The sequence below is a fragment of the Hyaena hyaena genome, unplaced genomic scaffold, assembly GCF_003009895.1.
Source record: "Hyaena hyaena isolate Hyena2069 unplaced genomic scaffold, ASM300989v1 scaffold_2532, whole genome shotgun sequence".
Lineage (NCBI taxonomy): Eukaryota > Metazoa > Chordata > Mammalia > Carnivora > Hyaenidae > Hyaena > Hyaena hyaena.
In genome coordinates this window covers 1-27237 of record NW_024083170.1, presented here as the reverse complement: position 1 = coordinate 27237, position 27237 = coordinate 1, and the positions used below count along the sequence as shown (strand labels likewise).

Below are 27237 nucleotides of genomic sequence, written 5' to 3'. Positions count from 1 at the left end.
GAGGGTGTAGGAAAGTATAAGGAGTTGGAATTCCCTAAAGCTGAGGACTCTCTTTGGGTTTGTTTTTATGCCTCAGAGCCCCTGCTGAGTTCCCTTCTGAAATAGTTCATTTATTTGGGGTGTATGTTCACAACTTAAATATTCTGACACTCAGTGCTTCATGCAGTTATTGTTCCAGACCGTGTACCTCATGCAGATCTTGTCTCTCCAAAGTTTGCCTCATCTTTTGTTGGTGCTGTTTACTTAATAGTTTATCGTAGCTCTTTGTCCCATCTTTTGGACTGGGATATTTCTCCACTCTCTTCCTTTCTTTTTCCTCAAATACAGAAACATTCTTTTTTTTTTAGTTACTTAGATGTCAATTAATTTTTGTGAGACAGAGAAGAAGCAAGGGAGGGGCAGAGAGAGAGGGAGACACAGAATCCAAAGCAGGCTCCAGGCTCTGAGCTGTCAGCACAGCTGATGTGGTGTTTGAACCTATGAACTTGAGATCATGACCTGAGCCAAAGTTGGAACTTAACTGACTGAGCTACCCTGATGCCCCCAGAAACATTCTTAATAGTAGTTAAATGAAAGTGAAAGAGCACTTGGAGTGCTCTCCAAGTTAGCTCATAGAGATTCTCTGGTTATACCTGCAGAGGCCAGTCCCATAATATATGCTGGTTGGTTTGTTTGTCCCTTTTCCCATTACCTGACATTTGTAGTTTCATCTTTTTTTTTTAATTAATGGCTATCTGTTTTTTATTTTAATGTTTATTTTTGAGAGAGAGAGAGCATGAGTGGGGAAGGAGCGGATGCAGGGGTTGGGGGTGGTACACAGGATCCAAAGCAGGCTTCAGGCTCTGAGCTGTCAGCACAGAGCCCAACACGGGGCTCAAACCCACTCAAACTGTGAGATTGTGACCTGAGCCGAAGTTGAACACTTAAACTACTGAGCCACCCAGTTGCCCCCACAGTTTTCTCTCTCTCTCTTTTTTTTTTTTTGTTATAAATAATGATGCAGTAAAGATCCTTGTCAGTATATCTTTGTTTTCTCTTGCCATTTCTAATGGATAGATTTCTAAAAGGTGGATAATTTGAGCAAAAAGTGTGTGTATTTTAAACTCTGCTAGGTAGTGCCAGATCATCCTCTGAAAAGGCCATCCTCTCATCATGCATGTTTGAGAGCACTTTTATCTTTATAGTCTTTCAACACTGGGTATTACTTTTTATATTATTTTTTGTTAAGTAATCTCTATGCCTAACATTAGGCTCCAGCTCATGACTCTGAGATCAAGAGTCACTGGCTCCACTAACTGAGCCAGCCAGGTGCCCAACATTGGGTATTATTTTCCTTTTTGCTAATCTGAGAGATGGAAAAAGTTATCAGATTCTAATTTGCATGTCTTTCATTAAACATTATTTTGTGGGTTTATTGACTATATTTCTTTTCTAACTTGTCTTTTAATATTAGATGTGTACCTTCTTTGCTTACTGAATTTAAGAGTTCTGTTATATGGCTTTGAACCTGTGACAGTAAATTTTTTGTCAGAAAGCTCTAGACCAAACTTAAAAGTCCTCTGTGGGAAAACAGTGGACCATTAATCTTGTTAACAGGTCATATGTTGTTATTGCAGTTGGTTCTCTTTGGAAGAGCACAATTTGACATCCTGTGTGAAACATGATGGGTTGTGTAGCTTTGTGTAGGATGGTACTGGCCTCCCATGTGGAAGCTTTGGTAGTAAATAGGAAGTGACTCCTGAACCCTTTGCAGTGAGATTCAGGGTGTGATGAGCCGGTGCATTGCTGGCCAGGATCACTGCACTGGTCTGGTGTAGGTACGGTTTTTATTTTTTATTAAAAAAATTTTTTTTAATTTTTTTTAATGTTTTTAATTTATTTCTGGGAGAGAGGGGGAGAGAGAGAGAGAGAGAGAGAGCGAGACAGCATGAGCAGGGGAGGGTGAGAGAGAGAGGGAGACACAGAATCTGAAACAGGCTCCAGGCTCTGAGCTAGCTGTCAGCACAGAGCCCGATGCGGGGCTCGACCCACGAACCGTGAGATCATGACCTGAGCCGAAGTCAGACATTTAACCGACTGAGCCACCGAGGCACCCCCCCCAAAATTTTTTTACTGTTTGTTTATTTTTGAAAGAGACATAGTATGAGTTGGGGAGGGGGAGGGAGAGAGGGACAGAGGATCTGAAGCAGGCTCTGCTCATGACCTGAGCCAAAGTCAGATGCTTAACTGACTGAGCCACCGAGGCTCCCCTAGCTACAGTTTTTAAAAATGAGTCTCTGAAATTTCAGATCTCCAAACTTAGATAGACATTCTCATCATGTCAGGGAAGGGCATATTTATTTGATGGTTTCAAAGGAGATGAGGAAAATATTTAAATGGTCCTCCTGTGCTGCCTTTTTAAAAGATAGCTGAGGGGTGCCTGGGTGGCTTAGTCAGTTAAGCATCTGACCGCAGGTCATGATCTCACCATTTTTGGGTTCAAGCTCTGCATCGAGCTCTGTGCTGACAGCTCAGAGCCTGGAGCCTGCTTCAGATTCTGTGTCTCCATCTTTCTTTGCCCCTCCCCCACTCACACTCTTTCTCTCTCAAAAATAAACTTTAAAAAAATAGAGCAATTATTTAAGATGTATATTAAAATCCTTCTTGCTCCTCCCCAAACCCCATTTGAGGATGCTGGGATGGGGCAGTGCCAGGAAGACTCCTACAGGTCTTCCAACCTGTAACCTGGCGGGGTCACTCCCCTGGCCCCTGCAGCTGGCCTGGTCTGCTCAGTGTGGGCTGGTTTTCTTTCCAGGTTACATAAGGACAGGCTCCATCTTTCTAGCCCAAACTCAGGACCGGCTCATCTCTCTGAAGCGCATCAACTCCAGGCTAAAGTACGTATGAGGCTAGAAGCCTGTCGTGACACTCCTGTCATACTCATCTCTGCCTGAGGGCCATGCATGTCATTGTCCCCTTGTGTTCTGCGGCAGTGTCATAGGCATCCCTTCTGAGATCATCTCCCCCAAGAAAGTGGCCGAACTTCACCCTCTCCTCAACGTGCACGACCTGGTGGGGGCCATGCATGTCCCCGAGGATGCGGTGGTGTCCTCTGCTGATGTGGCTCTTGCCCTGGCAAGTGCTGCCTCCCAAAATGGTAAGCAGGTTTCTGGGTGAGGAGGAAAGAGGTCATGTAAGAAGGTTTCTCACAATCAGCAGGGACACCAGCTTGGCTTCCGTTTTTGAACAGTGGCTCTTAGAATGTTTGTTTGAATATACTATCTGTTAATAAATGTTTTTCCTCACGGCTACATTTTTCTTATTAAAGCTCTAAGGAACCGGTTTTTAGTAATGGCCGAAAGTTCAGACTTAGGGGAATTCCCCTCCCACAGACCGTGAGAAGCTCCAAGGGCAGAAGAAGCCAGTCATGTCCTGGCATTGGGATAAATGAGGGGAAGACTAAGCAGTGTCCTTGGTGTTCTGCACTTCGGATGAACTGATTCATGGTGTGGGTGGATTAGGATTTAAGATGCCCTATGTAAACATTTTCTCTCCTCCCCCTTTTATGATTCCTAGAACTGAATTGTGTACTAAAGTCACCTGCTGTTTTCAGTCTTGGAAGAGGCCCATCGACACAGTCCCAGGATGTGGTTCCTGGGAGTTTTTGTGTTTTTAAATTAAAGCATTGACCTGGCTTTTTCAGCATTTCTCATGGGTTTAGAATCTGCTGCAGAGGCCTTAATTCTGGGCCATCTGAAGACAGATGCACCGCCTCTTTCTTTACCTTGGAACAGGTGTGCAGATCTATGACCGGACAAGCGTGCTTCATGTAATGGTCAAAAAAGGACAAGTAACTGGTGTGGAGACCGATAAAGGACAGATCGAGTGCCAGTATTTTGTCAACTGTGCTGGTCAGGTAGGTTAGCAACAACATTGGGTCACTGATCTAACTTACCGGTCACTGCCGGGATTTTGGGTATGGAGACATGAGGTTAATACTGTGATGGACTAAGCACATCTCAGGGACCACCTGTTCCTTGTTGGGACTAGAAACCTCAGAACTCCTGTGCCCTCAATCAGAAGCCTGTAGCTAGTCCTCAAGGAAAAGCACCATAGGGACCCTTTCCTTCCTCCACACTGGGTTAATCAGTGCTCTCCTGGCCAGGAAGGCCGCAAAAATGGGTGGGCACTGACACATCCTTGGTGTTGGGTCTTTGTGTGGTGTTTAATTTCATTCTACAACCTAGCACATAAGTACTAGGCTATTTTTTGCGTTAGGAGCATCGATTCCGTTCAGAGCACTAAGCTGCTTCTAGTTTTAAGGCACATTGGTCCACTGGCTTCTACTCAACAATGTTCAGGTGACCTCCAGGTACTTTTTGCCTCATGAGGGTCACATGTGATGGTATTTGGGGTTTGTAGTCGAGGCCAGGCATTTTGTTAGAAGGGCCTCACTTGCCCCCCATGAGCTCCTAAGTCTGTCATTCTTTGGTCTGAGAATAGTAGTTATGGTTTAAAAAGTATGATGTTGCTCCCCACCATGTAACTGAGCTAAATAAAGCAGGCTGCAATGTGGCTTCCCGCACCAGACGTTGGGACAAGAGCACACATAGGCCACTTGAAATTAAACTCTTTTCAAGCGGCTGAACTTGCTCATTTGTCTTTCTGTTCCTCTTCCCACCCACAAATCAACCTGTCCATTTGTAGTGGGCATACGAGCTGGGTCTGTCCAACGAGGAGCCGGTTAGTATCCCGTTACATGCCTGCGAACACTTCTACCTTCTGACTCGCCCCTTGGAGACCCCTCTGCAGAGCAACACACCAAGTGAGGACTTACGCTTTGTCTTTAATCATATTCCCTTGCCACTCTTCTGTCCTCTAAAAAGGAAGACTCTCTGCTAAGGACAGACTGTACTTGAAAGAGCCTTGTCTTCTCCGAAGCATGTTGCAGGGAGGCGGACCAAATTCCACCTTCTCTGTAAGAAATCTTTATGAAAGGATGGATAAGACGGGCATTCCAGTGAAGCAGTTTTTTAGTTTAATTTGTAAGCTAATTGCAGTCCCCAGCGGAGGTCCAAATTGAGAATATTTGTAATATAACCTGGAGTTTTGGACTGAACGGCATACATTGTAGAGAGCTTATAGGGAAGCTTAAGTTGCGTTACTCCATGACCCCAAGCACCACGGGAGAGGGCTTGATGTCACATGGAAGGAATGGGCTCCCAGTACCCCCTTTCTGCTAGGCTCTCACAGTCACTGTGGTAGTTCCGAAGTTTGGTTGTGAGGACCAGAGCTTGTAGGGAACTGAGCAGGTTGGGGACAGAGAAATAGTCTCCACTGTAATGTGAGAGGGAGGATCCTCCCCCATTACCTAGAAAGTTCTGTGTTCACTGAATGCTCTTCACTAATAGAGCCAGTAGGCATTTTTGTTCTGCTTTTTCTGTCCATTTAGAAAACTGGTTTACCTCTAAACCTTGTTTTTCCCTTCTCCCCGCCGCCCCCCCCCCTTCCCTTGTCATTTCTCTTCCTCAGCTATTGTGGATGCTGATGGAAGAATTTATATCCGGAACTGGCAGGGTGGCATCTTGTCTGGAGGCTTTGAGAAGAACCCGAAGCCAATATTCACTGAGGGCAAGAACCAGCTGGAGATTCAGAATCTGCAGGAAGACTGGGATCACTTTGGTGTGCGATCTTCAGGATAACTATAATGCCCTGTGTTTGTCTAAGATGCTATCTTTTTGAAAGCATTTTCAAGAGTTTCTTCTTTGATCTTTGTAACAGCCCCATGAGGTCCTTACAGAGGGCAGTCCACAGCGTCTACCTGGTCTAAGGCTGTGGTCACTGGGTTGTGGACTCAGGGGACAAAAATCTTGGTTAGAGGACCTCAGGCTTATTACTTAACTAAAATCATTGCTGAAATTCTAGGCTAGAAGGAAACCTTTTTTGTAGGACTGCCTGTAAGACTGAAAACATTTTTAGAAAGTAGAATTGTTTTGTTAATACGTCTTTTACTTGGTTTTTGTTCTTATTGAAGAATTGACCTACAATACTGTATTAGTTTCAGGTGTGCATCATAGCGATTCGATATTTATATTCTCAGTTTTGTAATAATTTTTGCTGGATAGTTGATATAGGCCCATGTTTCCAAATTCAAAAGATTAGAAACCATCTATATTGACAAGTTTTGCCTCCCAACCCTTGATAGACCTTTTAAAAAATAAACTGTTTATTGTAGGGGATTTTAGACTTTAAGAAGTGGAGAGAATAGGATACAGAACCTTATGTGTACCCACCAGCCAGCTTTAGTCTGGTTTCATCTCTTACCACTGTCCCAGATGATGGACTTATTTTCAAAAAGGCCAAGGTCCCTTCTTTTGTATCTTTCCAACTGAGGAAATCCTTGCCTTTGTCACATGTCTGCTCTCCTCTGGTGTCACTGAAGAGCCTTCCATGAAAAGTGATCCCTTGGAGATCTTATCTGTAGTCACATGTATTGTGTGCCTTTCCATAGCTCCTGGCCTTTCTAAAGAAGTGTCTTTTTTCTCAGTCTTTATGCCACGCACTTTGTAGGTGTGTCCTAATTCCACCATGGTTTCTGCTTTCTGATCAATGGCCCATTTGGCTCTTCTGAGAAAACCTCTTTCGGGCGATTTTCTGAAAGGAGAGGGAGTAGGAAAGTATAAGGAGTTGGAAGTCTTTGAATTCCCTAAAGCTGAGGACTCTCTTTGGGTTTGTTTTTATGCCTCAGAGCCCCTGCTGAGTTCCCTCCTGCGTCGGATGCCAGAACTGGAGACTCTGGAGATCATGAAGTTGGTCAACTGCCCTGAGACCTTCACCCCAGACATGAGGTGCATCATGGGCGAGTCTCCTGCAGTGCAGGGCTACTTTGTCCTGGCGGGAATGAACTCTGCCGGCCTGTCGTTTGGAGGAGGGGCTGGAAAGTAAGTCTTTCGTGCCTGGACTCTGCTTCCTAGAGTTACTTGTTACTAATCTGGTGTGTTAACAGTAAGGAGGGAGATACACCTCATATGAGAGTTGTTCCCTTCAAAGTAATCACTGTGGGATATTCTAGCAATGTCACTGTGCACAGGGTTTTGGGAAGTCTTTTTGGAGTTCGTCATGGAGCCTGTGGGATGTACTTTTTGGCTCTTGAGGTGTAACAAACACTGAGTGTGCATTTGAGTTTATAAACATTAAGCATGGTGAGTGACATAGACAATCATGCGGAGTAGTACCAGTTTTCTTTACAAACTACAGATTGATTATGGGGCACCTGTATGGCTCAGTTGGTTGAGCACCCGACTTGATTTTGGCCCAAGTCATGATCTCAGGGTTCGTGAGTTCGAGCCCTGCGTTGGGTTCTGCACTGACAGTGTGGAGCCTGCTTGGGATTCTCTTTCCTCTCTTTCTTTCTGCTCTCTCCCTAAATAAATAAATAAATAAATAAATAAACAAACCAACCAACCCATAGATATAGATAGATAAGTAATAAAATTTACATATTGATTAAAACAAGCCAGAAAGGACAAATACTGTGTGCAGTACAGTTCATAAAGACACTTAGGGTAATGCAGTTCATAAAGACAGATGGTACAAGGGCGGTTGCCAAGATGGGGACTGGAACGGAGAGGGGCTGCTTCACAGGTGGATGTAGTTTCAATCTGGGAAGATGAAGAGTTCTGGGGGTGGATGGTTGTGATGTTTATACAGCAGTGGCAGTGTTCTTAATGCCATTGAACCTCACAGTTGGAAATGACTAAGATGGTTGATTTTCTATTCTGTGTATTTTACCACAATTTAAAGTTACTATTTTTTTTTATTAATGAGGCACCTTTTTTTTTTTTTTTAAGTTTATTTACTTAGAGACAGGAAGGAAAGGGGCAGAGACAATCCCAAGCAGGTTTTACATATTAGTGTGGAGCTCGATGCAGGGCTCAAACCCACAAACCATGAGACCATGACCTGAACTGACTGAAATCAGGAGCCAGAAGCTTAACCAACTGAGCCACCCAGGCACCCCGAGTCCACTTTTCTTGAGTGACTTGTAGAATGGCTCTGAAAACAGTCATGGAAGAGGAGTTACAAGAAGCAGAGATGTGATCAGATAGTTGTATAACCTTCTGAAAGTTTTCCAGAAAAAACCCATTGGATGTATGAATAGAGTACGATAGATGTGGCTATGTCTTAAAACACTTTCTAGGGGGGAACCTGCGTGGCTCAGTCGGTTGTGTCTGACTTTGGCTCAGGTCATGATCTCATGGTTCATGGGTTTGAACCCCACACTGGGCTCTGCTGACAGCTCAGAGCCTGGAGTCTGCTTCAGATTCTGTGTCTCCCTCTCTCTCTCTCTCTGCCCCTCCTCCACTCTCATTCTGTCTCTCTTAAAAATAAACCTTAAAAAAAAACTTCGTAGGGAACCTTATCATTAGAAATAAAACGATCAGAGCAGATTTGAGAGCAGTAGATGGATCCATGTTTATTTCTTCAGAAAAATTAGGAAATTGCCCAGAGTTTCTCAACCAATCTGTGACAAGATAGGATGTTTGATTCTGTTGGTTCTTGTTTCCTAGTACAGTTAGGAGAGTATCCCATCTGAGGCCCAGCAACTTCCCCCACATCTAAACAGGTACCTTGCTGAATGGATGGTGCATGGTTATCCATCAGAAAGCATCTGGGAATTGGACTTGAAACGTTTTGGAGCCCTCCAGAGCAGCCGCACCTTTCTGCGCCACCGAGTCATGGAAGTCATGCGTGAGTAGAGCTTGATCCCACTTGCATCTAGTTGAAGGCATCTTTCTTGGGGGCTGTTGGATCATTCAGAGGAGCAGATCTTTCCCTCAGTTCTTTAATAATTGCTTCAAGCTGGCCTCTCAAGTTTGACTGGTCAGGCCTATGTTGGGGCATTAGGCCCCATGTGATACTTATAGAACTTTCTCATTAGTATATTGTCGTTTACTTACCTCTGGGAACAGGAAAGAAGAAAAGGACTTGCAGGTGGTAATTGCTGTCAGACTTCCTCCTGCAGCTTGTAGCGGACTAGCATTGTCAGGTCAGGGAATTTGCCTTACTCTCAAAACTTGAAGCATCTCTGAGTGATTTTTGTCATGACTGTTACATGCCAGCAAGATAGGAAACCACTTCTCAAAAAATACAAAAACGTACATTTCTCTTGTCCTCCTCATTCCTACTTCTCTCCAGCTTCATTGTAACTTGTTACTTTACCTTGTCTTTATTTTCTAGAGACAGCTTTTGTATCAAGAATTGAACCAAATCAGATTGTAATTTCATCTTTCTATACTGAGGAACTATTCTGAGACTTTGCCAAAATATATCTAAGTATTTGGGGCATGTTTATGCTCCCAGCTGAGTTTCTGCAAGGGCTGTGACTGCCATCCTTGATTAACAGCGAAAAGCTGGTTTATTAGCAGGTGGTTCCATTCATGGTGAGGCCTTTGGATCACCTTTAGCACCGTGTGCTCATTTTTAGAGAATGAGCACACGGGTAGAGAATCCTACCTGTGGAAGACAACCTGGCAGCAGTATGGTTGGCTGCTAAGGTTCTTTATTTGTAGCAAATATTTTGGTTAAAATGTTAACTTGCCAGAAATCTAGCTTTCCCCAGCCATTTGTTACTTTAGAACCCATGCAAACCATATGGAGCTTGAGTTTCTCCATGATGACCTGGCACGCTGGGTGGCCTTCTCTGATTCTCATAGAATAGAAATTGGAGGCATGACAGAAAATGGGGAAAGGGTAAATAGAACCTAAAGTACCAGAGAAGACTGAAAAATTGTCACAAGATAAGGCAACCACTGTGGCTTTTTCTCTTTAATTTCTCAGCCTCCTTCCCACCCTGATAGACCTCTTGTTTGGAATGGTTTGAGGTCAGCTCCTCTCTTTGGAAGGGACTAGAGAACACACTTTTTCTGGCTATTTTTACTTATTGCTGTTGCAGATTGGACATTAGGAGAAATGAATTGTGACCCTAGCTTTGTTATGTGAATAATGTCACTGGGACAGTACTGTGCAGCCTGTCAAATTTCAGAGCCACCAAATCAAGGTATGCTGTGTACCCTTTCACCTCAGAAACAGGTTAAATATTAGAGAGGAAATGAGTGTAACAGATCAGAGATCCCAGCAACACAGGCGCTGTCGAGAAGCAAGTGCCCTGTTTTCACACTCTGCTCTTCAGATGCAGCCTTCGTCTCTGCTGTGGGACCTAGTGAGGTTTACAAGTATGACCTTTGTCCCCTTGTCTCCGCCTGCTAACTTGAAACGGTAATTGTGAACAAGACCTGGAGTTGTTGCGTGACTCACAGCCCTGTAACTCTGTAGAAGGATCAGAGCAGCTCTTACAACATCATTCTTTCTTCTGGAGCCTGCCTGTTATACCGGGGTACTGTTCGCACGTTAGGTCCCATTAGGCTGGAGAGCCTGCTCTTTTGAACAGGAGCACCTCCTGAATCTAGTGATGCTGTGTTCTCGGGCTCTTTGATTTGGGTTTGTAGAGACTGTTCTCATCTGTTCTAGCTCTCCTGTATGATCTGAAGGTTCCCCGTTGGGACTTCCAGACTGGGAGGCAGTTACGCACCTCTCCTCTCTATGACCGGCTGGATGCACAAGGAGCCAGGTGGATGGAAAAACATGGATTTGAGAGGCCTAAGTACTTTGTGCCACCAGATAAGGGTAAGAAGGCCCGTTCTCTCATTTTTACTCTTTTTTGCCTTGAAACCTAATAAAACACTTTTTTAAATGTATTACAGCTAGAATATGTTCCAGAAGAACAAAGAAAAACCTGTCACACTATACTAATCTATACAGGGAGAGTCCCCAGTATAAATTTCCTTTTCTCTTTTCCTTTTGTTGTTTTCCGTTCCGTAGACCTCCTGGCACTGGAGCAGAGCAAGACTTTCTATAAGCCAGATTGGTTTGACATTGTGGAGTCTGAAGTCAAGTGCTGTAAGGAAGCTGTGTGTGTCATTGACATGTCCTCTTTCACAAAGTTTGAAATAACAGTAAGTGCTTGGGAACCAAAATAATAGAATCAGAACTTCTGAATATTTATTGAACCTCTCCTGTTTTTCACCTACCTCTTCATAACCAATTTCATAAGAACTCTGGTATGTTTTAGTGTTTTATCTGTATTACATTTTTCTGAAGTTTAGCTCTCTCTGGATTTTAATCTGCTTGTAGAGGCCCACTTATCATTAGAATCAAGAGCCAGTTGGGGCACCTGGGTGACTCAGTCGGTTAAGCGTCTGACTTTGGCTCAGGTCATGATCTTACTGTTGGTGAGCCCTGCGTCTGGCTCTGTGCTAACAGCTCAGAGCCTGGAGCCTCCTTCAGATTCTGTGTCTCCCTCCCTCTCTGCCCCTCCCCTGCTCATGCTGTGTCTTCTCTGTCTCTCAAAAATAAGTAAACATTAAAAAACCAAACAAAAACAAAAAACGAGCTTTCTTTGGAGCTTCTTGCAGTGGAGTAAGTGCGCAGATACTGTTGCAGTGGGAACTGGCTAAGTGAATTTCCTCAGCAAGTCACACTGCTTGTCAGACTGTGTTACCAACCAGATGTTTTTGTGCTCACTCTCTCTGCCTTCTTCCCTCACCCTGCAGTCCACTGGGGACCAGGCATTGGAAATTCTTCAGTACCTCTTCTCCAACGACCTTGATGTACCCGTGGGCCACATCGTACACACCGGCATGCTCAATGAGGGCGGAGGGTACGAAAACGACTGTAGCATAGCACGCCTCAGCAAGCGCAGGTGAGGCTGGCTGCCGCCCCCGCCCACCCCAAGCACACTGCTTCCTGGAGGTGTCCTCGCAGAGCAGAGCGCCCAGCTCACGTGTCCGGGAAGCCATTCTTGTACTGAGGACCAAAAGACTTTCAGTAACTCCTGGCCAGTTCCTTAGCAATGCAGTGCAAACAGAAGTCAAGGGGGAAATGGGGAAGAAACACACCAGATTTACAGACCTAATCGATGTGGAAATATCAGTCCCCCTGCTGGGAGAAGGTGTTCTGGTGTGTCAGTAGGTTTGTATATCTTGGCACTAATAAGAAGCCAGGATCTTCTGTGCTTATGTGGTATATCTGGAACTATGTGCTCCTGGCCTCTGACCACAAAGAGATCATTTGCCAGTATTTTGTTCACTGGCTGCTTTGAAACGAGTTAATTTGACTGCTTCCTGACGCTTTATCTGATGTCTGGCTTACATTACTTTCTGGTCTCCCTTTCAGTTTCTTCATGATTTCCCCAACCGACCAGCAGGTCCACTGTTGGGCATGGCTTAAGAAACACATGCCGGAAGACAGCAACCTGCTTCTGGAGGACGTCACCTGGAAATACACTGGTAAGCCGGCACTCTGGGCCCAGCTGCACATGAAAAGACCAGCCTATCTGGATACGTTTTCTCCATCTGCCTTCTTTATATCTGATATTCAGAAATGGGGGTCAGAGTGAGAAGTGCGCTGTAGGCACTCTGGTCAGAGGACACTGACCTCTGATATGTCCCTGAGTTTTTCCAAGTGAGGCGTGAGTTGTGCTTCAGTCCGTTTGTCTTCTTCCCCGCTATGCCCCCTCCCCCTATGGAGGAGTGCAAATACTGGGTGAATGAATGAAAATCATTTGAAAAATACATCTTTAAATCTATTATCTAAATATTGTTTTCTTTAGAATTTCTCCTCACCTTTTTTTTTTTTGAGTAAATAATTTTTGAGGATGACTTAATTTCCTGATGATCTTTTCCTTAGCAGTCCTGTCAGGGAGCAGCCCCTCCCGTCCGTCTCCTCATCCCAGATTGAACGCCTGCGCGCCCCCCACTTCACTGCCCCTCACTTCCAACATGCCCTCGTGGCCAGTTCATCACAGCAGCAGATCTGTTTAACTGCTTGCTACTACTAGACTGGCACACTACACAGTGTTACTGAACCACAGTTGTTTCCTAGTCCGGGAGGGTGGTTGGGGTGTAGTTTCCACACGCTGCTGTGCTGTGACGGAATCTGGGCTGGTTGGGCTGTTCCCACCATGCAGCAACACTGGGAGGAAGGAGGCGATGGGACCCATGTGGGAGGTTTGTGGCCGGCCCTGGAACTGGCCTCCTCTGCACTGGCCAGGACGTGGTCTCAACGATCCCAGTCTAACTGCAAAGGTGGCTGTGGGATGTTGTGTCCCTCCCTGCCCCCCTCATGTCCCCGGAAAGAAGAAACACGCTGGCCGAGCTCTCTCTTGCCAGCAGTTAGTAGTGCATGCATTTAGCAGGCCTGTCAGAAGAGGTGTTTGTCAGACTTGGGGCGCTCTGTGTCCATCCTGGGATTGCCTAAGCAAAGCCATGCTCTCATAGGCTTCTCACCCAGGCCTGGCCATGAGAGAGTGAGTCCTAAACAGACTTTTCCTTTGGCTCAGCAGTTACTGGACTGGCCAGACATCTCTTGTTCTTTTCTGTTTAGCCCTCAATCTGATTGGCCCTCGAGCTGTGGATGTGCTGTCCGAGTTGTCCTATGCCCCTATGACTCCAGACCACTTCCCAAGTCTGTTCTGCAAGGTGGGTGCTAAGTAAGTTCTAGTTTTTAAATGGAAGGGGAGATTTCTTTTATAGTGACGGCAATTACACGGTATTACTACAACGTTAATGCCCACAGAGGGTGTTGGGGCTTTTATGGAGCAAACAAATGACTCTGTAAATTCATCTCTTTATTTTTCACCCTTCTAGGTCTCCTTACTTAATAAGCATTAGGATATCTTTAAAGTGCATTTAACTTCTCTGAACATCGGTCCTATCCATTGCTTTCTATAGCAGTGGATTAATTGTGTAAGTTAAAGGATTAGGATACTCAGGCCAAAAAATCCCAATTAAGGTCAGGTCCCTTCTCTCCATGCAGTGCTTCACCTTTTCCATTCACAGAGACACTTCTGTGTGTGTGGTATCTCCAGGTAAGAGATGTTCAAGTGAATCCCTAGACAACTTACATAAGTTTCTTACATTCTGCAACAGCAGCAACTTGGAACTGAGTAAGAGAAGTGGTAACAACACTGATAAGAGATGTGCAGACAGACCAGTGTTTGGACAACCTGTAGCAAACAGCTACAGGGCAGATACTGACTGATGGAGGCTCTTTGAAGTTCAGACCCAAGCTAGGATCCACCTACTCATTGTACAGTTTCCCTTTTTCTCCTGGCAGTGAAAGCAACACAATACTCTCACCATTAGCCATCAGCAGACCCTTCCCTGTATGGTCTTTGCTTCTGGAACGAGTGATCCACGTGTGTGAGCCTACAGGGTAGCACGTTACGTTGGGTTTCCTGTGGGAACAGTTTGGCTAGTGCCATCTGGGACTGAACCACTTGCCATTATAGGAACAGTGATTGTGTCAGAGTGATTGTTAGGTAACCAAATGGCTGTAAACACATTTTGAACATTAGAAGCCCAGTCTCTGACCCCACGGTAGCAGGTGCACCGTGTTCTGTGGTCATCAGATGTCCTCTATTGCAGGGCAGGTGCCCAAGACCTGCCTGCCTGATGCCCCAGAGAAGACACACGCCTGGTCTTTGTTGCTCTTGACGCCTTTGACTTTTGACTAAAACAAGTCTTTTTTTTTTTTTTTAGTTTATTTTGAGAGAGAGCGCGCACAAGTAGGGTAGGTGCAGAGCCGGAGAGAGAATTCTAATCAAGCTCTGCTGGGGCTCAGTCCCATGAACCATTAAATCATGACCTGAACCATAATCAAGAGTCAGACATTTAACTGACTGAGCCACCCGGGTGGCCCTAAAACAAATCTTTAGCAAGACTTCGCAAAAAAGAAATGTTTCATGCTTGTAAAGACTTAGCCTCCACTTCCCACAAGTAGCTTGGCTAGCGCTCCTGAAATGGTGATGTTCATGAGGAGAGTATAAAGACCGTGCTCCCTTTCTCATGACCCCAGGGCTCAGAAACTGACCACTCTGAGGATGCATTTCTCTTGTGTGCATGGATCTGTTGTAGGGTCAAAGGGTGCAGAGCTGATAAGAGGTTTACCTCAGGTGTTCGTTCCTTTAACAAACATGTTGAGCACTCACTTCCTCTAAAGAGGCTCCATGCTGACCTCCTCCCTTTGCTTCCACAGGAGATGAGTGTGGGCTACGCAAATGGGATCCGGGTGATGAGCATGACTCACACAGGAGAGCCAGGATTCATGCTTTACATCCCCATTGAGGTGAGCCTCCCAGAGGAAGGTGGCTGGCTTTCCCACGCCTGCCAGGCACCGGTAAGGTTAGAGAGCCAGATCTGACGGGGCCTTGGGCATGGAGGTGTCAGCTGCATTAGGGGCACTTTAACATTTTGAATTAAATTATTTAGTTTTTTGAACAGGAAATACATTTACATTTAAAAATAAAAATCTATAGAAAGTATTTAGTGCCATCTGACCAGTTCCCATCAATCACTACCAGTGATACAACTATTAATATTTGCAGGTCATGTAAGAGATTTTTGTGCATACACAAGCAAGCTCAAAGACATTCATTATCCCCTTTTTAGAAACACAGATGGAAGTGTACTGCTGTTCTTCATCTTCATCTCTCCACCGAACAATTTATTGTATAGATCTTGCCCTGTCACTCCTTAAAGAGGAAGTGCCTCCTGCTTATTTTTTTTTTTTTTTTTTTTAACAGTGGGAGAGTGTTCCATCAGATCGCTGAATCATAATATGTTTCATTAGGCTGGTACCAAGAGAGATTTCTGGTTATAGTTCTTGCTGTTCTAAACCATTCCGTGCACAAGAGCGTCTCTTCCTTGTACGTGTGTGCATGTACCAGTACAGGGTTTTCAAACTTTGGGCTCACAGATACAGAATTGTCAGTGCAGTTTTAATTTCCTTTATTCATTTCCAACCAAAAGCTCTTCTATAGGACCTGCACACTCCTGCCTGCCTGTCTACCACCCTGTTCTGATCTGATCCTGCCTTCGCTGCCTCTCTCGCTCCTTGCTCGCCCCTGAACGTGCTGCTGCTCCTTCCTCTGGGCCTTTGCATGTCCTCTTGCCCTCCCCTGGCACGTCCCCCCGCCGCCCGACTCTCACAGCCGCACCTGCTTCAGGTCTTATCTGGATGAGGCCACGCCTCCCGGTTCTCCTGCTCCTCCTTTGCGGTTTCTTTTTCTACATAATTATTACCACTGTCTGATAAAATCTGTTTTCTTTATTTTGTTCAGGTTATCCTTAAGTTCTCTGAAGGCAGGGATATTTGCCTGTTTTAACTTTTATTGCCCCAGAACCTAGAGAAGTATTTGGCACATACTAAATGCTTAATGACTATTTCATGAGTGAATGTTCTGGTCATATCTTTGTACATTTTGGTATTAAATGATTGGTCTGTTTACCAGTTTCTGGGCATTGTCAGAGTCAGATAGTCCTTGCTGTTATGTTTTTTTCCCAGTTTGTCATTTGTATTTTCATTTATTGTCACATAGAAGGGCTTTTTTAAAAACTAGGAAAATTTCATGTTACAGAAAATTTTTTGACTTTTTGAATTGTAATTGAGTTGATCTTTTGTGCTTTCTAGAGTTTGATACGTAAAAGGGACTTCTCCACTCCAGGCTTATAAAGTTTTCCCAGTTTTCTTCCAGTACTTGTATAGTTACGGTTGTTGCTGAGTATGGGTTTGTGGGCTTAAAAAAATTTTTTTTAATCTTTACTTTTGAGAGAGAGAGAGAGTGTGAGCGGAGGAGGAACAGAGAGAGAGGGAGACACAGATTCCAAAGCAGGTTTCAGGCTCTGAGCTGTCAACACAAAGCCCAAGGCAGGGCTTGAACTCACAAAGCATGAGATCAGGACCTGAGCCAAAGTTGGATGCTTAACCGACTGAGCCACTCAGGTGCCTCTGTGTTTTTTAAATATTTAAATGCTCCATCCTTTTGCAGTGCCTCTTGCTGTACTTATGAGCTGTGGCTCAAACATTTTTCCACATGGATGATCACTTGATTTGACATTCTACCCTTACCAGATACTGAGTTCCTGTATGTGTTTGCATTTATTTCTGGACTGTTAATTCTGTTCCCTTGGTCTATCTATTCATGATTTAGGATTATACTGTTTTAATTATGGAGTCTTTATTATATATTTTAATATCTGGTAATGCTTATTGTCCCTCACAGCTTGGAAAACTCTGGAAAAAAGTAATTCGTTTCCTCATTTCACCTTGGAAACTTTATAATTATCTAGTTAAAAACACTCTGCTGGTATTTTTTGGATTGTTACATTTATGTATTAGGGAGAATTGACATAATGTGTTAAATTTTACAAAGAATGCCTTTTAGTTTTTATTCAGGTTTTCTGGTGACCTTCAGAGGTATTTTCAAGTTTTCCTTATATAGATATTACACATTTCTAAAGTTTACTTGAATAATATTGTCACTGGTTTTGAGTGGGAAGGGTGTCTTTGTTCAATTGTCTTCTAAGTGTTTATGGTTTTTGAAAGCTCTTTATTCTATGTTTCTTTACTATTATAGTTGTTTTTTAGTTGAGTCCCTGGAATTTTCAGGGTTCAATCTTACTATACAGCGACAGTAATGGTTTTTCTTCTCTCTCAACAATTTTTATTCCTACAGTTTCTTTCTCTTGTCCAGTTGTGACAAGGAGTAGGGATTGTAGGCAACTTTCTTGTTCCTGACATTGGTCATATTACTTACAGTGTTAGGCTTTCTTTTAGTTATTAACTGAAGCACAAATTTACTAGGCCATGAAACTTTGTATGCTTACCCAGACAGCTGTAACAACGCCAAGATGAAGGGATTATTTGCAGTTGAGAAGAGTTGCTACAAACGTAGCTGATCTGCTATGCCCGTACAGGTAGGGGTGGTTCCGAAGTGTCACGTGGGTGCCCTGTGTCATGAATTCACCAAGAATGGGGGAGCAGCTCGTTACTTGAGGCCTTGGTTTCTACTTAACATTTTTCTGGGCTGGTCCTGTTTTTATGATTTTCTATGAGTCCACAAGGTAGTTTGTGCCCTGCCTGTTCTTTTCAAGCTGGTTCCTGTCCTCAAGAAGGGTATACAGCTGCCCCTGGCATAACATGGGGGTCAGAGGCACTGACCACCCACTCAGCCGAAGCTCCACAAAGAACTTTTGACTCCTCAAAAACCTTAACTGCTAATAGCCTGCTGTTGACTGGAAGCCTTACACACGTTTTGTGTGCTGTATTCTAATACAGTAAGCTAGAGAACAAAATATTAAAATCATAAGGAAAATACATTTACTGTCATGTACTGCATTTATTAAAAAATCCACATCGAGACCCACATAGTTCAAACCCATGTTAACTGTACTTGTCTCTTTGAGGGGAGAGAAATCTCCCAAAGCCTGGGGTAGATGGCAGGTGGTTTTGTTAACACTAAATCCCCAGTAGTTAGAAAATGAATACACGATGGGGCCCTGCTTTTCTCTTTTCTCACCCAGTCCAAGACTAGTTACCTGCCTCAAATCTTCATTCCCTGGCCTTCCTCTTAACTCAGCTATTCAACTGGGGACAGGAAAGCAGTGAGTGCCACAGAGATGCTGGCTCTTTATTCCTCTTGTTTCCTGTCCATCCCCATAGGCCTCCTGCCCCCATCATTGCTCACTCAGGTGTGTCACTTGCCCAGGGGCCACAAGCTGTGTGGATTCAATAGCACAGATTCTCTTTTTCCATGGTTCAAGTTGTCCTGACCCCGGTGGCTGTTCAGTAGATGTCTACTTGGCTGCAGGAGAGGGACGTGCAGGGCAGCAGACCCCACCAGGTACAGAAATGCACCACTAGCTTCATGCAGTGAAGCTGCGTTCTGTTTTTCCAGTTTTATTGAGATATAATTGACATACATCACTGTACAGGTTTCAGGTGCAGAGCATGATGGGCTGACATGCCCTGTGAAATAACTGCCGTGTAAGTTTCATTAGCACCATTCGTGTCTCATCGATTCATGTCTCCTAGATCCTTGTGGGGCGCTAGGTGGCTCAGTCGGTTAAGCATCTGACTCTTGATTTTGGCTCAGGTTAGGATCTCAGTTTATGAGTTCGAGCCCACGTTGGGCTCTGCACTCACAGCATGGAGTCTGCCTGGGATTCTCTCTGTCCCTCCCCGGCTCTCTTTCAAAAAATATTTTTAAAAATTTTTTCCTTTGGATGAAAACACTTAGGATTTACTTTCTTAACAACTTGTGTTACTTGTCACACAGCAGTGTCTGCTATGGACATCAGGTTGTGCATTCCATTCCTAGTTCTCATTTGTCTGGTAACTGGAAGTCTGTACCCTCTGCCTCCCTTCCTCTGGTCCCCCCCTTTCCCCTCCTCACCTCTGCCAACCACAACTCCAGCATCTTTTTCTCCGGGTTTGGGTTCTGTTGTTTGTGACTGTACACATAAATGCGATCGTACGGTATTTATCTAAGTTATTTCTCTTGTCGTTTTGTCTTTTTAGTTTTTAAAGCTAAGAATATAGTCTGTTACTTAGGCTTTAAATATGTTTAGGTAGAGACTGAATATCTGCCTTCAAGTGAGAAAACTTTGTTTACTTAAGGTGTCTGATACTTACAGTTTCTAGAACCAAGAATAACACGAGAGGCTGGCCATTGTGGGACATGGGTAGGGTGCGCCACCTTCCTGGCTACTCTTTGACTTGAGCAGGGTCTCTGTGATACGCCATCATCTTTGAAAAAACACATTGTGCATGGAGTCCTGTGTGACACACATTTCTTAACACAAGCAGTGTGCACAAGGGGTAATGGGGGTGGGGAGTTGGGGCAAGAGAGCAAAGCCAGCAGTGGATGAGTGAGCTGTGTGAGAGACACTTGTGTGCCTGGCCATTGACGGGGTGGTGGGAGTGCAGCTGGGATTCTTCTGTGAGGACTGCTGTACATTTGCTCCCTGTCCTAGGCTCCACGGAGCAGGGAAAGCTGTGGGTCCTACTGCCATGCAGTGTAAGTTGGGTTAGGATGAATCTGGCTCATAACTCCTGGGCAGTAGAGCTTTGGTTTGTCGAGGATAAGACCTCCTGAGAATTTCATACACCATCCTCCCTGGTGGAGGTCAATGGTGTCCACCATGGGGCACTGCCAGACACACTCCGTGTTGAATTCTGAAGGTCTGCCGGCTACTGACCTCCCGTTTCTCCCTCTAGTATGCCCTGCACGTGTACAATGAAGTGATGAGTGTTGGGCAGAAATACGGAATCCGGAATGCTGGCTATTATGCTCTTCGTAGTCTTCGAATTGAGAAGTTCTTTGCCTTCTGGGGTCAGGATTTAAATACCCTCACCACCCCCCTAGAATGTGGACGAGAATCTCGAGTGAAGCTGGACAAGGTACAGTATCAGCGTGCTCCGCGGCGTCCCCCCACGGCCAGAACACTCTGCCTTAGCAAGGAAGGGCTGAAGTGGAGGCCCAGCAGTGGCCTCCGGAGTAAGGGGACCGTAAGGATGTCCTTAGAATGAAGAGTGTGTCTGTCCTGATAGGATAACACTGGTTTTGAGCACCTTGCTTGCTCTCTGAACTTGACAACCCTCAGGTTGGAGTTGCATGCTTCATTGGCTGCGGCAGCCATGCACCCCACTCTGCTCCCCTTTAGCCTAAGCACTGTCGGGCAAGTTTTTCCACGAACGTGTCACAGATATTTGTAAAAATTTATGATCTATTCAACGGACTGCCCTCCCTCACCGAAAAGTAAAAAGAACATCATTTTTTACAAAGTCCAAGGTCACGGGGATGTTAGTGACCACTCTCTCTCCCACCTCTGAAGCCCACCAAACACCACTACCAGCTGCAGCAAGCTTGTCTCTGTTTCGAGAACTCTAAGTAGTGCAAACACAAGGGTACACTTTCCCCACTTGAACCTGGATAGCTGGGTACCACACACGCTTGCTGTACTATTGCACCTTGGTTGGTTGGTTTTTGTTTTTATGTTTATTTTTGAGACAGAGAGAGAGTGTGAGCAGGGGGTGGTAGAGAGATGGAGAAGACAGAGAATCCCAAGCAGGTTCCAGGCTCTGAGCTGTCAGCATAGAGCACAGTGTGAGGCTTGACCTCACGAGCCACAAGATCATGACCTGAGCTGAAGTCAGACCCTTAACCGACTGAGCCACCCAGGCACCCACATCTTGTTTTTTTAAGTTAAACTTCACACAGTAGATACAGTCTTCCTTGTGAGCAATTACAGATCACTTTTCTTTCTCGCGTATAAAAGTAATGAATACTAAATTTTGGAAAACGGAAAAATATCAAGAAAGTTAAAAAAAAATTTATAAAATAGGTTATTTTTAAGAGAGAGTGTGAGCAGGGGAGGGGCAGAGAGAGAAGGAGACACAGAATCTGAAACAGGGCTCTAACTCACAAGCTATGAGATCATGACCTGGGCTGAAGTTGGACACTTAGCCGATTGCCCCAAAAATCACCTCTTTTATCTTTTAATAATCACTAAGTTTTTTTCATCCTGCTAATATTGCTTGCACATTCAAATATATGTGTGGGCTTGCTATTGAGATTATATAAAAATAGGGTTTTTTTAAAACCATTCTAGCAAGTATTTTTTTTTTCCTAAATATTTTTTTGTGTGGTCTTGTGGTTGAAATCTGTTTACAAAATAGAAAAAGGATAAATATATACCTGTGTTACAGAAATTCTCCGAGTAGGTCTTCTATAGTGAATGCAGTTTCTTCACTAGGTGGAAAAACCTACGTCTTCCTCAAAGGTGAGGGTTGGGGACGCTGCCCACACAGCAGGGACACCAGGGGACCCTCCACTGCTCCTCCCGCGCCCAGCGTCAGCACGTCAGCCCGGTCTCAGTGTTGCCGTTCTCTCCTAGGGGATGGATTTCATTGGCCGGGACGCCTTGCTGCAGCAGAAACAGAACGGGGTGTACAAACGCCTCACTATGTTCATCCTGGACGATCACGACACTGACCTGGACCTCTGGCCCTGGTGGGGAGAGCCCATTTACCGCAACGGGCAGTACGCGGGCAAGACCACCAGCAGCGCTTACAGCTACACCCTGGAGCGCCACGTTTGCCTGGGCTTCGTGCACAATTTTTCTGAGGACACTGGGGAAGAACAGGTGGTGACAGCAGATTTCATCAACCGGGGAGAGTATGAGATTGACATCGCGGGACACCGGTTCCAGGCCAAGGCCAAGCTCTACCCTGTCACCTCCCTCTTCACCCACAAGCGCCGAAAGGATGACGTGGAGCTAAGTGACTTGCATGGGAAGTAATGCCAGGCTCCCCTCCAGTCCCTACCTTCTGCCTCCCAGATAGGATTTTAAACTTCACCTGCTTTTAAACTTTTTGCTTTGCAACCTCCCTTATTCCATCTTCCTTCCTCCTTTTTGCAGTGCAGTTTCCCATCTAATGCTTACTCTGGGCTGCTCTTCTTGCCTCCCCCCCCCCCCCCCCCCCCCCCCCCCCCCCCCCCCCCCCCGGATACCCACAGGGACATGAAGCATGTGTGACGGGCAGGACAGATAGAGACTGCACTCGTGGAAGTAGGGAGCCAGGAGTCTGATTTCTGTGGCTGCGTCTAGAAGCAGGGGAAGCTGGTGGTATGTAGGCCGTGGGGCGAGAGTCCAGCTCCATGAGGCTGACTCTTCTCGGAGTAATCTGCTCATCATGGCGGGTTGCAGTGGGTGCAGGGCAGCCCTGTGTGAGCACCCGTGCTGGGGGCTGGCGCTGGTCCCTCTGCAAGAGGATGACCATCTACCTCACTCACGAGCAGCACCACACGGATGTTCTCTGCTCTGTAGCAAACCACTCACCAGCCACATCCCAGCCTCCCTACTGACCCAGTTACTAGACTTTCGAGTCAGGGCCACCCAGCTAACATTTCCTTCACATCTTGCTCATCTCTAGGAGTGAGTGTGGGGGCCTGAGTAAACAAGCCACAGTGTTTGAAAGGGAAAGACCACATGGCCTTTTGTGTTGATCTTAGAAAATGTACCAGACAGAGGTGGTTTTCTGCTGTCTGAACAGTGCTGCTGCTTTCAGCTGCTCAAAACTCAGTCATCTAGTCTTGACCTTCCTTTTCTCCAGGTGCATCTGACTTTACCGAGTAGGCCTGCTGCAGAAAGGGCAGGTGACGGAGAGGGACAAACACTGCCGTCCCTTTGGAACAGGGAGGGTGTGTGGTCCTGGTAAGGAACTAACCGTGCTGGCTGTGTGGAGTTCAAGAGCTACAGGACTCTCAAGTTTTGCTTCCTTGGGCACAGGACAGACAGATTCGCATGGCGATGACCCTCATGGGTCTGGGGAGGGTCCTGTGCGAGTCTGCTCTCCATCCAGACCTCTCTGGAGCTCTGGAATAGAAAATGACCAGGCTCTCCACACTCTTAGGCAGTGTCCATCTGCTAACGGTGAGGCTGGGCTGTCACACACTTCTATCCATCCTTTGTGTTGTCACAGATTTGAATTAACTGTTGTTTTGGAATCTTGGAAGCATTAGCTCTGACAGGTCTGTAAGTCCATTAAAGAAGAGCCTTTTGTTGGAGTTGAGCAGCTTAGAACTCTCAGGTGTGTCTGCCTGCTCTGGCATTTCTTTGGGATCCCCGTGTACCCACTTCAGCAGATTGATTCCTTATGGTAACTTCTTGTCCTCTCCCTATCCAGACAATTCCTACTTGATTACTGATTGTAGTGTCACTTTTTAAAAGAGGTCTTAGTTGATTTATTAAGGGAGTATGTGGTTAGAACTGTTAGGGCCTCGCTAGGTGATGGGCTGAGAGATGCTGCCCTGCTGGCCAGTGGGGCAGGAAGCAGTAGCCGTGACGGATGTGGGAGAGCAGGGCCCAGCTGACCAAGGAGGCTAGAACAGGCACTGTAGAGCTAAAGGTATCCCCTTCTCTGTACCACTCTCATCTTTGGAGAATTTGGGGTTGAATCTAAAAAGTTCTACACTTATGTGTAAATTACATCTTGCCCATAAATAGGGGACACACTTTTAAGACTCTGGCAAGATGTGTTTATTGAGTGCCCTAACAACACTCAGCTTTTGGTACTTTAAAATTCACCCTGGACATCTCTTTTGGTTAACAGTGTGAACCTGGCACTTGGCTCTTTTTGGTCCTAATCCTGAAGTGGGTGACTAGTTCCTGACTTCAGCATACCTCACAGCACATCCTCCAGTCTGTCGTTTCCATCGTGGGTTTACCTCGTGTGACCGCTCATCTCTCCCTAGAGATTTGAAGGATCTGGACGCTTGTGAATGGGTGGTGGGACTCTGGTTTCAGATGGCTGGTACTTTTTTTCTCTGTGAAATGATCCTTCATCACCTCTTATAGTCTCTTGAGGGAGGGGCTCTGTGTTGTTATTCTATCTTGTCCACATATTCAACTAGAGAATCTTTTTATATCTAGAAACACAACGTGTGCCAGTCTCAGACACACAAAGAACAATTAGGGACAAGATCCACCTGCTTGGATAGCCCACCTGCTGTCCTGTGCTGGAGTCACCACACTACATGTCTAGTGCTCCACTGGTGGGGGCGGTGGAGACTGTAGTTCAGACTAGGGACCCAGAGACCATTAAAAGCTCAGTGAGTAACCTCAGTTACCCCATTTCCACAGGAGGAGAGTCCAGCCACTTGGACTCTCATCAGGAAAGAGGCTGTCCCTGGATTCTACCTCCTTAGAGGAACAGTTTTTACCTCTTTCCCTTCTTTCTAAAAGTGGAAAGTAACTCCCTCCACCTTTCTCCCTCAGCCTGCCTCTGAATGCATTTGAAATTCTAACCCCACCTTCCCCACCATGGAGGTGGCTGGAAGTTTCGCTTCACTGAGAGAACCCACCACCTTGATTTCTGGCTCTGTTTATCCTCTGGTTGATGGATGCACGTGCTGGCATCGGAGTGAGTCTTCACCATCATGTGCCAACCTAAGGGAGAAAAGAGGGAATCTTGTGTAAGCTGTAGTTCTGGTACAACTGCACTGGCTTTGCTTTCAGGGGTTAGCGACTGGGTTCGATATTCTCTTTGGAGCTGCGTGGCCAGTTTAATCCGCAAGGTCCCCTTTAGTATCTAATGTAGGGATTTGGTCACTAGCGCTTAGTACTAAAGAACTTTCCATGGTTTTCATTTCTTTTCTGCATACCGCCCTTACCCCACATCCCCCCCCAAACTTGACAGAAGCAGCTTTTCATCAGCCTGAGAAAGGGAAAATTTTCACGAGTCAAGAGTTGTCATTTGCAGGCACATGGATTCAGGAGAAGCACAGCAGAGGGATCGATGTAGTAGGTGACAGTCTGAGGCTCCAACCATGTCCTGCGGCGAGCTGGGAGCAAGCTCTGGGTCTCCCAGCTGTGCCTCTCCCCGCCACCCTGGCCTCCACGTTACGGTGCTGAGTTGTAAGGCTCCTCCATCATCCATACAGGACTTGGGTTCACACTCCCTCATCACTACAGATGCACTATTTTTCAAAAGAACTATTTTTGTATGTCTTTGCCTTCTCTTTACCCATTAAACACCAGAGTTATTCATTGTATAATATGATTCTTGACTTCTCTGAGCAGAGAATCTGCATCCCTTGGAGAAATACACATTTCTTCATGGGCCTTTTTCCTCATATTTAAATGTACCTATTTTTATCCTTTGCAAACCTTCTGCCTCTTGGTTTTCTGTCTCTAAGGGACAGAAATTACGAGGGGTGGGGAGGATATTTTTAGTATCTGTTTCAAAAGATCTATGCCAGGATTTCCTTTGCACACCAGGAACTGGAGCTTGGAGCACCTCTCTTCTCCAGGCCCAGTTCTCGTGCCTTACACCAGGATGCCCCACAGTGGGTATAGACAGGAAGGAGGAAAAGAAACTTCACTTAGTCTGATGGTTTCCCCATCCACCCCCCATAGCTTCCCTTCCCCAGATCAAACAGGGATAGAAAGTTTCTGCATCTTGTTTCAATCAAGGGGTTTCTAGCAGCACAGTTAACACTTCACTCTCCAGTCTGCTCTTGGATACAGGAAAATGCCATTGTAATTATCGTACAGTGATGTAACTCCTTGTTTACATTTGTAAATGTGTAGTTCACTCAGCCCTTTGTGTGTAGTAACAGGTGCTGCTTGGACATGGGAGGCACTTTAGGGGATGGGATCTTTCTCAGGAGCCCTGGTGACTTTAGGTACACAGGGGGACTGAGCATTTCTGTCTCCATGAATGTGATATTAACATCATGCCCTGTATTTCTATCAAGCTGGATTACAATTAAGATGTCCTCTTCATGTTACTAAGTTTGTAAATGAATAAACAGACATTTTAATTACTCTGGCCATGTCGACTTGTGAAATGTTATTCATCTCTAGTAACTCAATGTATCTGCCATCACCAGGGGTAAGCACTGTCCATAAAACCATTTATACCAAAAAGTAAAAAGTGGAAACCAAGGTAAGACACGGGGATTATGTTACCCTCCGTGCAGGGCTGGTAGGTGGAAACAGTCCTCAGTTATCTTTCTGAAGTTACTGTCTCTGTCATTGCATCTGACTGCTGGTGCTGCCTTAACAGCTGACTGCACAATAAGGAATCTGACACTTGACGTATCACCCATCCACCTGAGCGCCTACACTGGCATGGAAAGATGGGCTCTGTGCATATTTTTGCACACACAGGAAGAAGAAAGAACATGAAGAGGAGCACCCAGTAATCTCCCTACAATCTAAAAAGGTAGGCACTGGGCTTTATTTACCAAGCTATTGCTGAGCAACTACATCTGTGAATCAAGAAAACCAAACATGTCTACAATCTCATCAACTTGTCTTCCAAATCTACCTGTTCAATTTCCAGATCATCAAATGATCAACATTATATACAAAAGTACATCCCACAGGCTACATGACTAACTCCAAAAAGAGAGTTCTCAAAACCCTGTGCACAGTGACATTGCTAGAATATCCCAGTGATTACTTTGAAGGGAACAACTCATATGAAGTGTATCTCCCTCCTTACTGTTAACACATCAGATTATATACACACATTACACACCAGATTAGTAAAAAGTAACTCTAGGAAGCAGAGTCTAGGCACCAAAGACTGACTTTCCAGCCCCTCCTCCAAACGACAGGCCAGCAGAGTTCATTTCCTCTAGGACAAAGTAGCCCTGCACTGCCGGAGACTCGCCCATGATGCACCTCATGTCTGGGGTGAAGGTCTCAGGGCAGTTGACCAACTTCATGATCTCCAGAGTCATCCGACGCAGGAGGGAACTCAGCAGGGGCTCTGAGGCATAAAAACAAACCCAAAGAGAGTCCTCAGCTTTAGGGAATTCCAACTCCTTATACTTTCCTACACCCT

At 45.4% G+C, this 27237-nt stretch overlaps 1 protein-coding gene and 1 long non-coding RNA gene across 2 annotated transcripts; one reads left to right on the top strand and one right to left on the bottom strand.

The window, feature by feature from the left end:
* Nucleotides 1-2794: 2794 nt before the first annotated feature.
* On the top strand, nucleotides 2795-22250 carry PDPR (pyruvate dehydrogenase phosphatase regulatory subunit; the record flags this gene model as incomplete). The annotated part of the gene is made up of 15 exons (XM_039225658.1): nucleotides 2795-2876; nucleotides 2973-3136; nucleotides 3774-3895; nucleotides 4687-4804; nucleotides 5512-5661; nucleotides 6728-6920; nucleotides 8606-8730; nucleotides 10510-10665; nucleotides 10861-10994; nucleotides 11592-11740; nucleotides 12214-12326; nucleotides 13423-13517; nucleotides 15076-15165; nucleotides 20098-20280; nucleotides 21777-22250. Coding segments are annotated over 15 exons (2279 nt in total), but the record flags the coding sequence as incomplete, so codon positions are not given.
* Nucleotides 22251-23590: 1340 nt separating this feature from the next.
* Nucleotides 23591-27023, bottom strand: LOC120227576. Its single transcript, XR_005527286.1, has 2 exons — nucleotides 26982-27023; nucleotides 23591-24830 (listed from the first exon to the last, which is right to left on the bottom strand). It is a non-coding gene; the product is annotated as an uncharacterized LOC120227576 (long non-coding RNA).
* Nucleotides 27024-27237: the final 214 nt, after the last annotated feature.